The 14,031-nt window shown below is 43.1% G+C and overlaps 1 protein-coding gene across 2 annotated transcripts; it reads right to left on the bottom strand.

Moving 5' to 3' along the window:
• Window positions 1-6,550: 6,550 nt before the first annotated feature.
• On the bottom strand, window positions 6,551-12,429 carry ARMH2 (armadillo like helical domain containing 2). Of its 2 annotated transcripts, none has more exons than XM_030314719.1 (3): window positions 11,659-12,429; window positions 9,527-10,226; window positions 6,551-7,213 (listed from the first exon to the last, which is right to left on the bottom strand). In XM_030314719.1, exons 2-3 carry the CDS (start codon window positions 9,789-9,791, stop codon window positions 6,786-6,788), a joined length of 693 nt encoding a protein of 230 aa, XP_030170579.1. In that variant the 5' UTR covers window positions 9,792-10,226; window positions 11,659-12,429; the 3' UTR covers window positions 6,551-6,785. The 2 variants fall into 2 exon arrangements, with proteins under 2 accessions (XP_030170579.1, XP_030170578.1); XM_030314718.1 differs by lacking the exon at window positions 11,659-12,429 and having other exon boundaries at window positions 9,527-9,884; window positions 9,989-10,479.
• Between the last annotated feature and the right edge of the window lie 1,602 nt (window positions 12,430-14,031).

Here is a 14,031-nt window from a genome sequence, read left to right as displayed (position 1 = left end):
CAATGGTCCTGAGGAAGCAGAAGTGAGAGTGGCACTGGGGACCCCGCAGCAGGTGCTAATCGACGTTGTCTGAGTGCTGTTTGATTTTCTCCCCTTTCCTGAGATGGCAAGATTGGCATAGCCCGGCTTATGTCACTGCTCCTCGGAAGGGCAAGATGGCTGGGTTGGCAGTCTCTTAAGACTACACCGTGGACGAGATATCCCCTCAAAAGAAATTGAAATGTCATCAGAAGAAAAATTGATTCTAATGAGCCAGAGCACCACACATGTCACTACGCAGCCTTAGGGCCCTTGAGACTTTGTTTAGAAAAACCACCCTGTGCCCACCCTGCCTCTTCCAAGATACCTCAGTCGAATTTTAGGTTTTAGCTAATGAGGTCATTATCTTTCGCCCAAGAAGGATAGGAGATGGTGTGTCTGAGCTCCTGGGGCCTCTGGGCAGGATAACTGAGGTGTGTGCTGTGTATTTACTAGAGCAGTCCCTCAGTAGGATCACAAGTTCCCTTTTACCCAGATAGTAACTTCTTGATAACACACCTTCTATCGGCTTTCTCCCCCACCCTGTTCTTAGTTCCTTAGGTCAATCTTGCAAATACGGTCCCTGCATTCAAATTCTTAACTGGAGTTCGCTTCTAGGAGAACTCAAATGTTGGGGAGAGATGCAGTTGTAAGGAGCAACCAAGGAAAGTAAAGTAACTGAGTGTTAACACTTTGGTAAACCAGTTTTAAATTCCAAGCTTAGCATACGAATGTCTCAAGGCCCACTTCAGCCTTTTATTTTACCACCTTCAACTTCCACTTGTGCTAGAGTCCAAAGAGGAATCTGAATACAACAACGGAGCTAGGCTGCCTCATAAGCTACATTTCCATAGATAAAATGTTAACCAAAAGTTCTCTAAGCATTGTCAGAAGAGGGGCCTTAGCAGTTTCCGGTTAAGCATGTGAGTCAAACCCAGCCATTTAGCTACTCTGTCTCCCTAGACCCCATTAAAAATGACAGTAATCTAGGGGCGCCTGGGTGGCGCAGTCGGTTAAGCGTCCGACTTCAGCCAGGTCACGATCTCGCGGCCTGTGAGTTCAAGCCCTGCGTCGGGCTCTGGGCTGATGGCTTGGAACCTGGAGCCTGTTTCCGATTCTGTGTCTCCTTCTCTCTCTGCCCCTCCCCCGTTCATGCTCTGTCTCTCTCTGTCCCAAAAATAAATAAAAACGTTGAAAAAAAATTTTTTTTAAATGACAGTAATCTATAAAAGACATAATCTCACACTGATGAGTCAGTTAATAGCCAGGGAGGATGAAGGAAAAGTGACAAAACAGGGCACAGAAGGAAACTTAAACAAAAATATGAGTATTGCTAAGCAATCCCATTTCTAGAAATCTATTCCACAGATATGTTCCCACACGTGTGAAATGATCTATATTTAAGATCATTTAATGATCTCTTTATTCTATTTATTCTATTCTATCTTATCTATTTAATAGATCTACTGAATGATCTATTCTTTAAGGTATAGAACCTAGACCAAGATAAAGTATTGGTAGATACAACACCATCTTTCACAGAACTAGAACTAATAATCCTAAAATTTGTATGGAAGCACAAAAGACCACGTATCGCCAAAACTATCTTGAGAAAGAAGAACAAAACTGGAAGTATCACCATCCCAGATTACAAGATACACAACAAAGGTGTAGTAATCAAGACAGTATGCTACTGGCACAAAGATGGACATGTAGGCGAGTAGAACAGGATAGAGAGCTCAGAAATAAACCCACGCTTTTATGGTCAATTTATGATGAAGCAAGAACGTACAAGGGGAAAATACCATCTCTTCTATAAATGGTGCTGGGAACAGTGGACAGCAGCATGGAAAAGAATGAAACGGAACCACTTTCTTCCACCATACACAAAAATAAACTCAAAATGGATTATAGACTTAAATGTGAGACCTGAAGCCATAAAACTTGTCAAAGAAATTGCTGGCTATGTGTTCTTCTACATCAGCCATAAAAACACTTCTCTAGATAGGTCTCCTGAGGTAAAGGAAACAAAAACAAAATTACTTTGTTGGGACTAAACCAAACTAAAAAGCTTCTGCACAGTGAGGGAAACCAGCAAAACAAAAAGGCAACCTACTGAATGGGAGAAGATGTTTGCAAACGACATATCCAATAAAGGGTTAATATTTAAAATATATAAAGAACTTCTATAACTCAACACACACACACATAATCCAACTAAAAAATGGGCAGGGGACCTGAATAGACATTTATCCAAAGAAGACCTACAAATGACCAACAGACACATGAAAAGATGCTCAACATCACTCATCACCAGAGAAATGCAAATTAAAACCACAATGAGACATCACTTTACACTTGTCAGAATGACTTAAATAAAAAAACACAAGAAATAACAAGTGTTGGCAAGGATGTGGAGAAAAAGGAACATTTGTGCACTGTCGGTAGAAATGTAAATTGGTACAGATACCATGGGAAACCAGTATGGAGGCTCCTCAAAAAGTTAAAAATTGAAATTAACCCTATGATGCAGTAATTCCATGGCTAGATAATTACCCAAAGGAAATGAAAACACTAAGTTGAAAAGATAAATACACCCTCTCTTTATTGCAGCATTATTTACAATAGCCAAGATACGGAAGCAGCCCAAGTGTCCATAGATAGATGAATGGATAAAGAAAGTGTGGGATAGATGTATATAGATTATAGATATACAGAACAGATGAGTGGATAAAGACGTGAGATACAGATGATATAGGTATATAGACAATGGAATATTACTCAGCCATACAAAAGCAGGAACTCTTGACATGGGCAACAAATAGCATGGATGGACCTAGAGGGTATTACGCTAAGTGAAATAAGTCAGAGAAGGACAAATACCAGATGATTTCACTCATGTGGAATTCAAGAAACAAAAAAAAGAGACAAACTCAAAACAGACTCTGAAATACAGAGAACAAGCTGGTGGTTGCCAGAGGAAAGATGGCGTGTGGGGGGTGATAAGTGAAATAGATAAAGGGGATTAAGAGTACACTTATCATGGGACACTGGGGTGGCTCAGTTGGTTAAGTGTCTGACTCCTGATTTCAGCTCAGGTCATGATCTCATGGTTAGTGATTTGAGCCCCGCATCAGGCTCTGTGCTGACAGTGTGGAGCCTGCTTGGGATTCTTTCTTTCCCTCTCTCTCTGCCCCTCCCCCGCTCATGCTCATTCACACTCTGTCTCAAAATAAACAAAAAAGAATACACTTGTCGCAATGAGCACTGAGTAATGTATAGAATTGTTGAATCATTACATTGTACACCTGAAGTTAATATAATATTGTATGTTAATTACACTTCAATTTTTAAAAAGGTGAATACCAGAAAAAAATTGCTGCAAATAAAATGCTACTATATGTTAAAACAAGACTAAGAAAAGGGATGTATGTACATTTCCTTGTATACAGATAGAATACCTCTGGAAAGTATTCTTTCCAGCAGGGAACCTGCTACTTTTCTAAATCTGGTGTTTTCGGGGCGCCCGCGTGGCTCAGTCAGTTAAACGTCCAACTTGAGCTCAGGGCCTGATTTTGTGGTTTGTGAGTTCGAGCCCCGCGTCGGGCTCTGGGCTGATGGCTCAGAGCCTGGAGCCTGCTTCAGATTCTGTGTCTCCCTCTCTCTCTGCCCCTCCCCTGCTTGTACTCAGTCTCTCAAAAAGTGAATAAACATTAAAAAGAAAATCTAAATCTGAGGTTTTCTTCCAGGAGTGGGAAACTCCAGTCCTGTAACACTCCTGGTTTCAGCAGAGGTGAGTGACCTCACTGACTGTAGGCTTTGGGAAAAACAGAGCCTGGCTCTTCTCTTCTGAGGAGTGAGGACTTTGACGTCCTCTGCTGCTCCTCCAGGGTCAGAGGCTGGCTGAAGTCAGATGATCCCTCCAGAAAAATAAATGTATCGCCGGAAATGGCAGATCTCCAAAAACTAACCTCCTCTTCATTCTTTCTGAGGAAACTAGTGGAAAACTCGCTCCAAATTCAGATGTGGGAGTGAACCAGAAAAAGGAAAGCAAAAGTATGTGGGATCCCTCAATAGTATGTGGGATCCCCCAACATGGGAGGGATAGAGGGGATCCCTGGTGGTGAAGGGAAATCCTAAAATCTTTGCTAGCCAGGTGGGAGGCCCAAATGGGAACAATAGCACGGTGGCATCCAGGATGGGGGTGGGGGTCTGTCTTCAAGAGGAAACAATTACTCAGCGTGTAAGTATTGGGTGACTGAACAGTTATGGAGAATGGAAATCCGTGAATGAAACTCAGCAACACAACAAAGGAACCAGACTCCAGGCAAAACAGAGTTGTATGAGGAAGGAAATGATACTACACATACTACTTAGCCATGAAAAACGCTGAAGTACTCCTCTTGTTTTAATGGACAATTGTGGCACAATTATATTGAGAGACGAAGGGGAAACCCCAGCAAGGAACAGGGTTAGAACCTTAAGACCTTGTCGGTCATAGTAAGAAGTAAAAAGAAAATTACCTAAAATTGGGGGGAAAAAAAGAATTAGCAATGTATGTGAACTACTTATTTTTTAATGTTTATTTATTTTTGAGACAGAGAGAGACAGAGCATGAACAGGGGAGGGTCAGAGAGAGAGGGAGACACAGAATCTGAAACAGGCTCCAGGCTCTGAGCTGTCAGCACAGAGCCCGATGCGGGGCTTGAACCCACGGACCGCGAGATCATGACCTGGGCCGAAGTTGGACGCTCAACCGACTAAGCCACCCAGGTGCCCTTAAGTGAACTATTTAGAACTAGGATACTCATAATAATAAAACAATAATAATAAAAAAAACCCAGAAGAAACAGCCAAAAAGCCTCAAATGGTCGTCTCTGGGAGTGCGAATCAGGAAGGGGTTAAGGGAATGCTATTTCTCAGTCTGAGTCATTGTATTATTTGACTTAAATTTTTTTTTTAAATGTTTATATTTGAGAGAGAGCGCACAAGCTGAGGAGGGGCAGAGAGAGAGGGAGACACAGAATCCTAAGCAAACTCCAGGCTCTTAGCTGTCAGCACAGAGCCGGATGCAGGGCTCGAACTCATGAACCGTGAGATCATGACCTGAGCCAAAGTCAGGCACTCAACTGAGTGAGCCACCCAGGCACCCCGCATTATTTGACTTTTTAAATTATGTTTGTGTATTACTTGGACATTACTATTAAAATTTAATTTAAAGAGCATTAGGGGCACCTGGGTAGCTCAGTCAGTTAAGCGTCCGACTTCAGCTCAGGTCACGATCTCACAGTTTGGGAGTTTGAGCCCCGTGCTGTCAGCACAGAGCCCACTTCGGATCCTCTGTCTCCCTTTTTGCCCCTTCCCTGCTGGTTCTCTTTCTCGCTCTCTTAAAATAAACTTCAAAAAAATAATAAAATAAAATAAAAAGCATTAACAAAAAGTAATTTCTGACCATGACCCAGTCTCTAAATGGGACTTCCAATTTTCAACCCTTAATCTACCACCATAAACGGGATTCTGGTTTGAGAAAGTCTGCATTCACAAAATTCACAGAGGATGAGAATACACAGTTGCTCAGCAGAACACAGCTTTCTCTGGTTTAACCCCTGAGAACACTTGTGCCAAGATCCCTATGAATCCGCGTGTGACCAGCCCTCCTATGAGAAATACAAGCAGGGATCACAGAACTGCATTACCATTTTACCGTCACATTGAAGCACAGCTCAGTCAAAGCCAGTTTGTGAAAAAGGTGAAAAATTCAACATCCACTGGCTGCAACTTAAGGCAACTGTCAGTGTGCCTTTAGGCACTTGCGATAAATACTACTTTTTGCACTAAAGCTTTTAATGAGACTGGGTAGCACAGAAGTCAGGTGCAGGCTTTCTGCTACTTATTCCCTAACCGATAATACAGGGATTGTGCACATCGTTGTAGGAAAACCCAAGAGCCTACCTTCAGGCTGCCTCTAGACGTCTGAACACGCGGCACCCCGTCTCCATCCAGAGTTCTGCCGGTGGAGTTGAGTTGAGGTTTTATTGAGTGTTAATTGCCCTGAACTTTCAGCTGGCCTCACGCGCGAAGGGATCATGCTTTGGTGGCCAGAAAACCCTCTCAGATAAAGTCGTGGCAGCTGGATGATGAGAAGATCAGCACTGAGATAGGGCTAAAAGGGCGCAGGTGGGGTGGTGTCCATTACAAGAGGTGGCTGTGGGCGAGGTTAGGGTTTGGCATTTCTAGGTGCCTTGGCTTAATGTCATCTGATGACCCCCCCCCCCCAACACACCATTGCTCTTAACAGTTGTATAAGTGATGCATCGTTCACTGAATCCCCACTTTATGAACCTACATTTTACAAGGTCATTTTATTTTTATTTTATTTAATTTTTTTAAGTTTATTTATTTTGAGAGAGACAGAGATAGCACAAGTGGGGGAGGGACAGAGAGACAGGGAGAGAGAGAGAATCCCAAGCAGGCTCTGTGCTGTCAGCTTAGAGCTCGATGTGCGGCTCAAACTCACGAAATGTGAGATGGTGACCTGAGCTGAAACCAAGAGTGGGACACTCAACTGACTGAGCCAACCAGGTGTCCCTTTATGAGGTCATTTTAAACAGCGGTGCTTTTCATACGTTTGATTATTTCGGTCACCGTGATGGTTGATAGAGAATTTTTCAACTGCCTAAAAGAAAACACTTTAGAGTACTATCTCGACTTGTTATTGTTTATTTCAGTTTTCCGGGTTAATGCAACAGTAGCTGCCCTTAGAGAAATTAATTCCTGTGGAAACCGATGAGGAAATATAGCACCTCTGCAAAATTCTCAGGCCACCCAGACCAATTCTCAGCCGCCAGTATTTGCAAATGATATTTCAGATTACCTAAGTCTCTAAGCTCCTTTATGCAGGACACATTATTGCAGGTCATGACAGAGAGAACGTAGCAAGCCCAAAATTTAACAAGGAGGTGTTTGTTGATTTCAGTTTTGATGACAGAATCGACTCTGTAGTCAAAAATCCTCACGAGGATAGGGATAAACTTGAAATTCTTGGCTTTCCTCTGGCTGGTAGGATTTAAGTAACACCAGCAGGCTATACTTTGGAGCAGCAGAATCTTTACTTTTGGCGCCAGCTGGTGATTTTGTAACAAACTGGCCACTTCTTTTATGTGCTCAGTGGCGTATTTCCCAGCGGTGGGTCCTCCTGGAAAATAAGTATTTGCATTTCAGAAGTATTTGGTGTATCTAGGAGCTGGTGACATTTGAGTGCTGATGTGTCCATATTCCTTTTGCTGTATACTGACACTTTGGATGCTCTGAATTTTCCTTTTCCTTCCCCCCCACCCCCTCCTGGTGTGCTGCTGTGAACAGGAAAAAGTATGTTGATAAGCACAAAACACGAAAGGGACTGGAAGTTCCCTGCCTGTCAAAGTCTCCTCCCTGGCTCCTTTATTCAAGCACCTACTTGAGTAGGTGTCAGGAGTCAGTACTTCAAGATGAACAGAGCAAACAAAATGGAAAACCAAAACACTGCCCTGCAAAGCCAGGGTGTAACTCGTAAGAGAGGTTTTTCATGAGCCGTCCCTTGCTGTCCTGTTCTCTCTGATGTCTCATTTCTCAGCCCGACTCTTGCAGATCTGGAACCAACGTGACCTTATAAGATTGCTCTTGCTTGGGAACCCAACCTGGCTCCCAGACTGACCCCACCTGAACCCAGGCTCTACTTTCCTCGTATACTGGAACCCTAGATTGCCCGAGTTCAAATCTCAAACCCTAAGAAGGTACTGGCCAAGAAAACACTGGACGAAGACTACTCAGGCGGTGAGGAGTAGCTGGCATACTTGGCCAGATTCTAGCCACTGGGGTTTTGACCTGGCTTGGATTTCTCTTAGTGGCACTACCACAGTCCCGTGGACCCAAGGATGTTCTAGCCAATGTTAAAGCTTTAGCTGAAGCCTGGGCACAGGCTCTTTCCCTGCCTTCTAGAAGTATAACTAAGACTGAGGTTACATACCATCAAGTTAAAGAATTCTGACTCTTTTATAACCAGCCAGCTCTTCCCCCAAATGGTGAACAGAGCTCTACAGGGAACTTTCTCAAGTGGTGGGCGCCATTTACCCTTCCTTCACATGGGAATCCTCCAGCTTCTTTCTAGCTCTGTGCCACTGGTTCTCACCCATCCTGGCACCTAGGACCCCTTGGTTCTTGAAAACAGTAAATGTTTTCTCTCACAGACGCCATTCTTTGAAAAATTTGGTCTATCAAATTACATCTAGGCAACCCATTAAAAAAGAGATCAGTCATCTATGATACTTATAGCTACCAGGGCTTCTAATCAAGAGACGTGTTGTTGAAGATTATGTATAAAATTTCACTGCATATCCTGAAATTTATTGGAACAAAAAAAGTGGAGTGAGTTTAAACCTGATAATCATTAGAGTGGTGTATGTTTGAGCAGTTTACCATGTAATTTTCTGGCCAAATATACATTCACGGTTGCTTTTCACTGATGCCCCAAGTGCCTTCCTGATAGGTGTTTTAACAACCCTATTAGGCTTTTAATGATTTTTCTAAGGTAGTTTCTGTGTAATGCATTTTTGCAAGATAAAAAATAGGGGCGCCTGGGTGGCTCAGTCGGTTAAGCGTCCGACTTCGGCTCAGGTCGTGATCTCACAGTTTGTGGGTTCGAGCCCTATGTCAGCTCTGTGCTGACAGCTCAGAGCCTGGAGCCTGCTTCGGATTCTGTGTCTCCGCCCCCCCCACCCCCCAACCTCTCTCCTGCTTTCTCTCTCTAATACAAATAAACACTAATAAAATAAAAATAAAATATCAACTGGTATTACTCTGTGTTGGAATTATATCACTAAGTTGGAATTATACCAAGTCGGTTTAGATATTTTATTTTTTAAATCATAATGAGAACTTTGGTAGGCAATTTCAGTACAGTTGTTTTTAGTAAAAGCGGGAAAGTTCTTACTGAGTAATTTATTTGATGGACATTCTTTTTTAAGTTAAAATTAAAATTAATTACTTTTTAAATTTATATCTAAGTTAGCATATAGTGCAATAATGATTTCAGGAGTAGAATCTAGTGGATGGACACATTATTTTAAAACATGAGATCCTTGAGGAGAAAATGATTAGTAAGTATCTTTGGTGGTACAAAGACAAAAAACTAAAAATTTAGGCAAAGGGAATGTTATTGGAATTTTAAGATCAGAGCTATGAAAATCCCTAACTTATAGCATTATAACAAGCAGAAGATTTTGAAAGACCTACATTAGCACAGCTGGTTAAATCAGTACCAGCATGGGGCTCCTGGGTGGCTCAGTGCCTCAGGTCATGATCTCGAGGCTCGTGAGTTCGAGCCCCTTGTGCTGACGGCTCAGAGCCTGGAGCCTGCTTCAGATTCTGTGTCTCCCTCTCTCTCTGCCCCTCCCCTGCTCACGCTCTGTCTCTCTCTCAAAAATGAATACACATTAAAAATAAGTAAAATAAATAAAAATTAAGTCCGTACCTGTGAAGGCCAACAGTCCGATTCTATATGCAGCCTGAGCCCTCTTCTCAATGGCTAGAGATTGATTCTTCAATACACGGCCAAGCACCACGAATTTTTCTTTGTGAAAAATACTCTCAACCGAAGGGATATCTTCTTCCTTCTTCTTAACGAAAAAGCGCCTAACAGTGACATTCCAGAACTTCTGGAGGCGCTGATACAGCCCCACAAAATACTGGTAGATCTGAGCTGAAAATTGCACATAGTAAGTATGTGCCTTAGACATCGTATGAAAAGGGCCAGTGGTGCTTCAGTTACCCGTGTGCTGTGGCAGCTGAAGTCAACAGTCTAGAACTCTGGAATGCATCTCTTAGCGACACTGGAGAATGGAATACACACATCAGGGGCAAGCAATGGAGGCCTAAATTCTTCAGGCCGCCATCGAAGGCCTTCTACGATTTCAGTCAAATCAAGTTCACTTACACGCCTCTGGTGCACGGAATCTCAGCGTCGACCACACTGGCTTCTCCTCACATACGCCAGGAGTGTTCCCGCCCTTGTCCCTTTGCTGGCACAGGATCTACAGGAACTTGCCTGTTCTACTTGGCTTATTCCAACACATCCTGAATTTCCTTTCATAGCATTGTGGCTATTCTGTTTATTTGTCACGGAATCAGAGTTTTCCTCCACATCATGGATTTCCGATGTTGGTCCTATTTTGCTGAGAAAATAGAAGCAGTCAGTGGAAGGCATGGTTGCCTTCATTGCGTCCACCTATCTCCATCCGTGCACATATACTCCAACTGTCCTGTCGTTATGGACCCCTCTCCATTCCTGCAGTACATTTCGTGACTTGTCCCACTCAAGGAGATTGCCCTACAGTTCTTCTCTTGCCTTAACTAAGTTTTCCATGTTGACTGGATCCTTTTCACATCAACAAGCAGGCTGTACTTGTTCTCATTAAAAAAATAAAACACTCTAGGGGCGCCTGGGTGGCGCAGTCGGTTAAGCGTCCGACTTCAGCCAGGTCACGATCTCGAGGTGCGTGAGTTCGAGCCCCGCGTCGGGCTCTGGGCTGATGGCTCAGAGCCTGGAACCTGTTTCCGATTCTGTGTCTCCCTCTCTCTCTGCCCCTCCCCCATTCATGCTCTGTCTCTCTCTGTCCCAAAAATAAATAAACGTTGAAAAAAAAATTAAAAAAAAAAAAATAAAACACTCTCTTGACCTCATAGAACCCCTCCGCCAAGTTATTGCTCTGTTCCTGTTTATACAAAAACTTTTCTTTTTTAAATGTTTATTTTTGAGAGAGAGACAGAGCGTGACCAGGGGAGGGACAGAGAGAGAGAGGGAGACACAGAATCTGAAGCAGGCTCCAGGCTCTGAGCCATCAGCACAGGGCCTGACACAGGGCTCGAACCCATGAACTGTGAGATCATGACCTGAGCTGAAGTCAGATGCTCAACCGACTGAGCCACCCAGGCGCCAAAAACTTTTCAAAGAGTTGCCATTCTTAGTGTTTCAAATATTCTTCCACTGTCTCTTGGATGTACTCCAAAGGTGGATTTCAAACCCATGAATCTTCAGGCTCACTGATGACCTTCATTCTGCTGAGTCCAATTCTCAGTCCTCAGCATTGGATACTCCTTTTTCCTTGAAACACTCAATTCACCTAGCGAATAGCTTCTAACATGTCACACTTGATTTTTCTCTTGCTTGCCACCCTCCATTTTCCTTTGCTGGTTCCTCTTCTCTCTATGACCTCCAAATACTGGGGTGTTCCAAGACTGTTCCGTCACACACACACAAATATATTTTAATATTTTATTTAAAAAATTTTTATTTATTTATTTTGAGAGAGAGAGAGAGAGAGAGAGAATGAATAGGGTAGGGGCAGTGAGAGAGGGAGAGTGAATTCCAAGCAGGCTCAAATTCATGAACATTAGATCATGACCTAAGCCGAGATTGAGAGTCAGATGCTCAACCGACTGAGTCACCCAGGCGTCTCATATTTAACATTTTATTTTTTGAGTAATCTCTACACCCAACATGGGGCTTGAACTCACAGCCCTGAGATTAAGAGTCACACGCTCCCACCAACTGAGGCAGCCAGGTGCCCCCCTCCCCAGTTTTGTATTCTTAACTAGATTTCTCACCTGGACTCCAAACACATTCAGTCACCAACTTGACAGCCATCCATTTGGATGTCTACGTGGCTTCTCAAATATAACATGTCCAAATCAGAATTCGTGCATTTCCTCTCTAAGCCAGCTGCTGCTCAGGTTCTCTGTCTCGGAAGAGGGCACCCCGATCCTTCCAGCAGTTCAGGTTGAAATTTTTGGATTTATCCTTGGCTTTTATTGGTCTCGCATCTCATTTCCAACTTATCGACAACGCTCTACTGTCAACGTAGAAATTTGGACGGCGGGTCCCTCTCCATTCCTACAGTACATTTCATGACTTGTCCCACTCAAGGAGACTGCCCTACAGTTCTTCTCTTGCCTTCTACAAAGTGTACCTGCCTGTACTCTTCAAATATGTCAAGATACGGAAGCTCAAGGAAAGGGGGAGTGGCTACTGTTGTAAGTGAGAAGAGCCTTAAAGAGACATGACAACTAAACATGTAATCCATGGTTGGAACCCTGTATCCATACGCGTGTGCATGCATGTGAGCACCTGTGCATGTGGGTATGCGAGCACGTGCATATGCATGTGAAGGCTATAAAGGATTATTAGCAGGACAACTGGGAATCACGGACATGTGTTGGCCAGCACGGCAGCCACATGTAGCTTTGGAGCACGTGAATGTGACTAATCTGAATTGAGCTGTGCCGTAAGTATAAACTACATACTGGATTTCGAAGATTTAGTATGAGAAAAAAAAAAAAAAAAGAATGAAGGTGCCTGGGTGGCTCAGTCAGTTAAGTGTCCAACTCTTGATTTTGGCTCAGGTCATGATGTCATAGGGGAAGGGGCAGAGAGAAAGGGAGAGAGAGAGAGAATCTCAAGCAGACTGCATCATCGGTGTGGAGCCCAGTGCAGGGGCTCAAACTCACCAACCGTAAGATCCTGACCTGAGCCGAAATCAAGAGTTGGTTGCTTAACCAACGGAGTCACCTAGACGCCCCCCAAAATGTATTATTAAAGTTAACTTCCCCTATTATTTTTACTTTTTAAAATCTATTAGAAAAAAAATTAAAAATAAACTGTGCCTGCTAGTAAAATCTAAAACCCCAAGCATGGCTCCTCTTCAAGGCCATTGTACTTATTGTTACCTCTTCTTCCCGGGGATATTCACGTGGTTCACCCCTCAGTTCCTCAGGTCGTTGCTCAAATGTAATTTTCTATTAGGCCTTCTTCGAACACCCTCTTCAAACTTGTGACCTTTGCCATTCACTTCTCCCTTCCCCAACCTTGTGCAATTATGATCGCCTTCCCTGTCTTTCCCTCACCAGAATATGAGCCCTGTGAGGGCAGAGATTTTTGTTGTTGTTTTCTCTTCACTGCTGTATCTGCAGTGTCAAGAACAGTCCCCAGGGGGCGCCTGGGTGGCTCAGTCGGTTAAATGGCTGAGTTCGGCTCAGGTCATGGTCTCACCATTCACGGGTTCAAGCCCCGCGTTGGGCTCTGTGCTGACAGGTCAGAGCCTGGACCCTGATTCAAATTCTGTGTCTCCCTCTCTCTCTACCCCTCCCCGACTCGTGCTCTGTCTCTCTCTCTCTCTTGCTCAAAAATAAATAAACATTAAAACAATTAAAAAAAAAAAAAGAACAGTCCCCAGTATATACCTTATTCATAGTAAGTATGCAAATAAACAAACAAAACTTGTTGAATAAATGAGAAGTTAGAGATCAGGTTTGTAGCAAACAATTTTTTTCTCACACAAAGCATACTTAGAATTTCTCAAAATCAAGAGAATATTAAGAGATATTATCTCCAGGAAAATTTCAGGGATAAAAATATTTCTCTATTTGACTAATTTGCTTTTCGAATACAGTAAGGAGGGCTGGTGTTTTCTGCCGAGTTGGGGTTTACGGTTTTCCTTTACCATCTTGTAAAGTTAAGGAAGACAATTCAGTTAAACAGTATAGCAATAAACCTTCCTTGTAGGAGAAAATTTTTCCTGCTGACTCAGTTAAAGGAATCACTGGTATTTAATAGCGTCAGTGGGTGAATACTCTCCCAGCTGAATGCCGGGGGCTCCTCTGTGATGACACGGGTGGGGTGTGGGCTGGGAACACACAAATGAAGGCTCTTAGCATCCTCAAGGGGCTCGTGGTCTCTGCTCACGGATACCACAATTCTGAAACACAGCTCTTTTCCTCCAATTAGCTTTACAACAAATTGAGAGGTAAACATTATCTTCATTTACAAGTGAAGGAATTTCAAGATGAGAAATTCAAGTTGCGAAATGAGGCACCCTGTGCTGTAGAAACGCTGGCTTAAGAAGGGCATGTGAAAAACAGAGCAGACTCTGTGCATAAGAGTAATAATTCAAAAATAATTTTTATTTTAACTTACATGATTGA

The sequence above is a fragment of the Lynx canadensis genome, chromosome B2 (genome assembly GCF_007474595.2).
Source record: "Lynx canadensis isolate LIC74 chromosome B2, mLynCan4.pri.v2, whole genome shotgun sequence".
NCBI classification, from domain to species: domain Eukaryota; kingdom Metazoa; phylum Chordata; class Mammalia; order Carnivora; family Felidae; genus Lynx; species Lynx canadensis.
This window is presented reverse-complemented; position numbering and strand designations above follow the sequence as displayed.

What these genes read in the sequence shown, in the direction of transcription:
- ARMH2 (XM_030314719.1), bottom strand. Translation starts at nt 9,791, where the DNA reads ATGTCTAAGGCACATACTTACTATGTGCAATTTTCAGCTCAGATCTAC. An exon ending in CGGACTGTTGGCCTTCACAG is followed by an intron (nt 7,214 to 9,526) that starts GTACGGACTTAA and finishes CTTATTTTCCAG; the next exon opens with GAGGACCCACCGCTGGGAAA.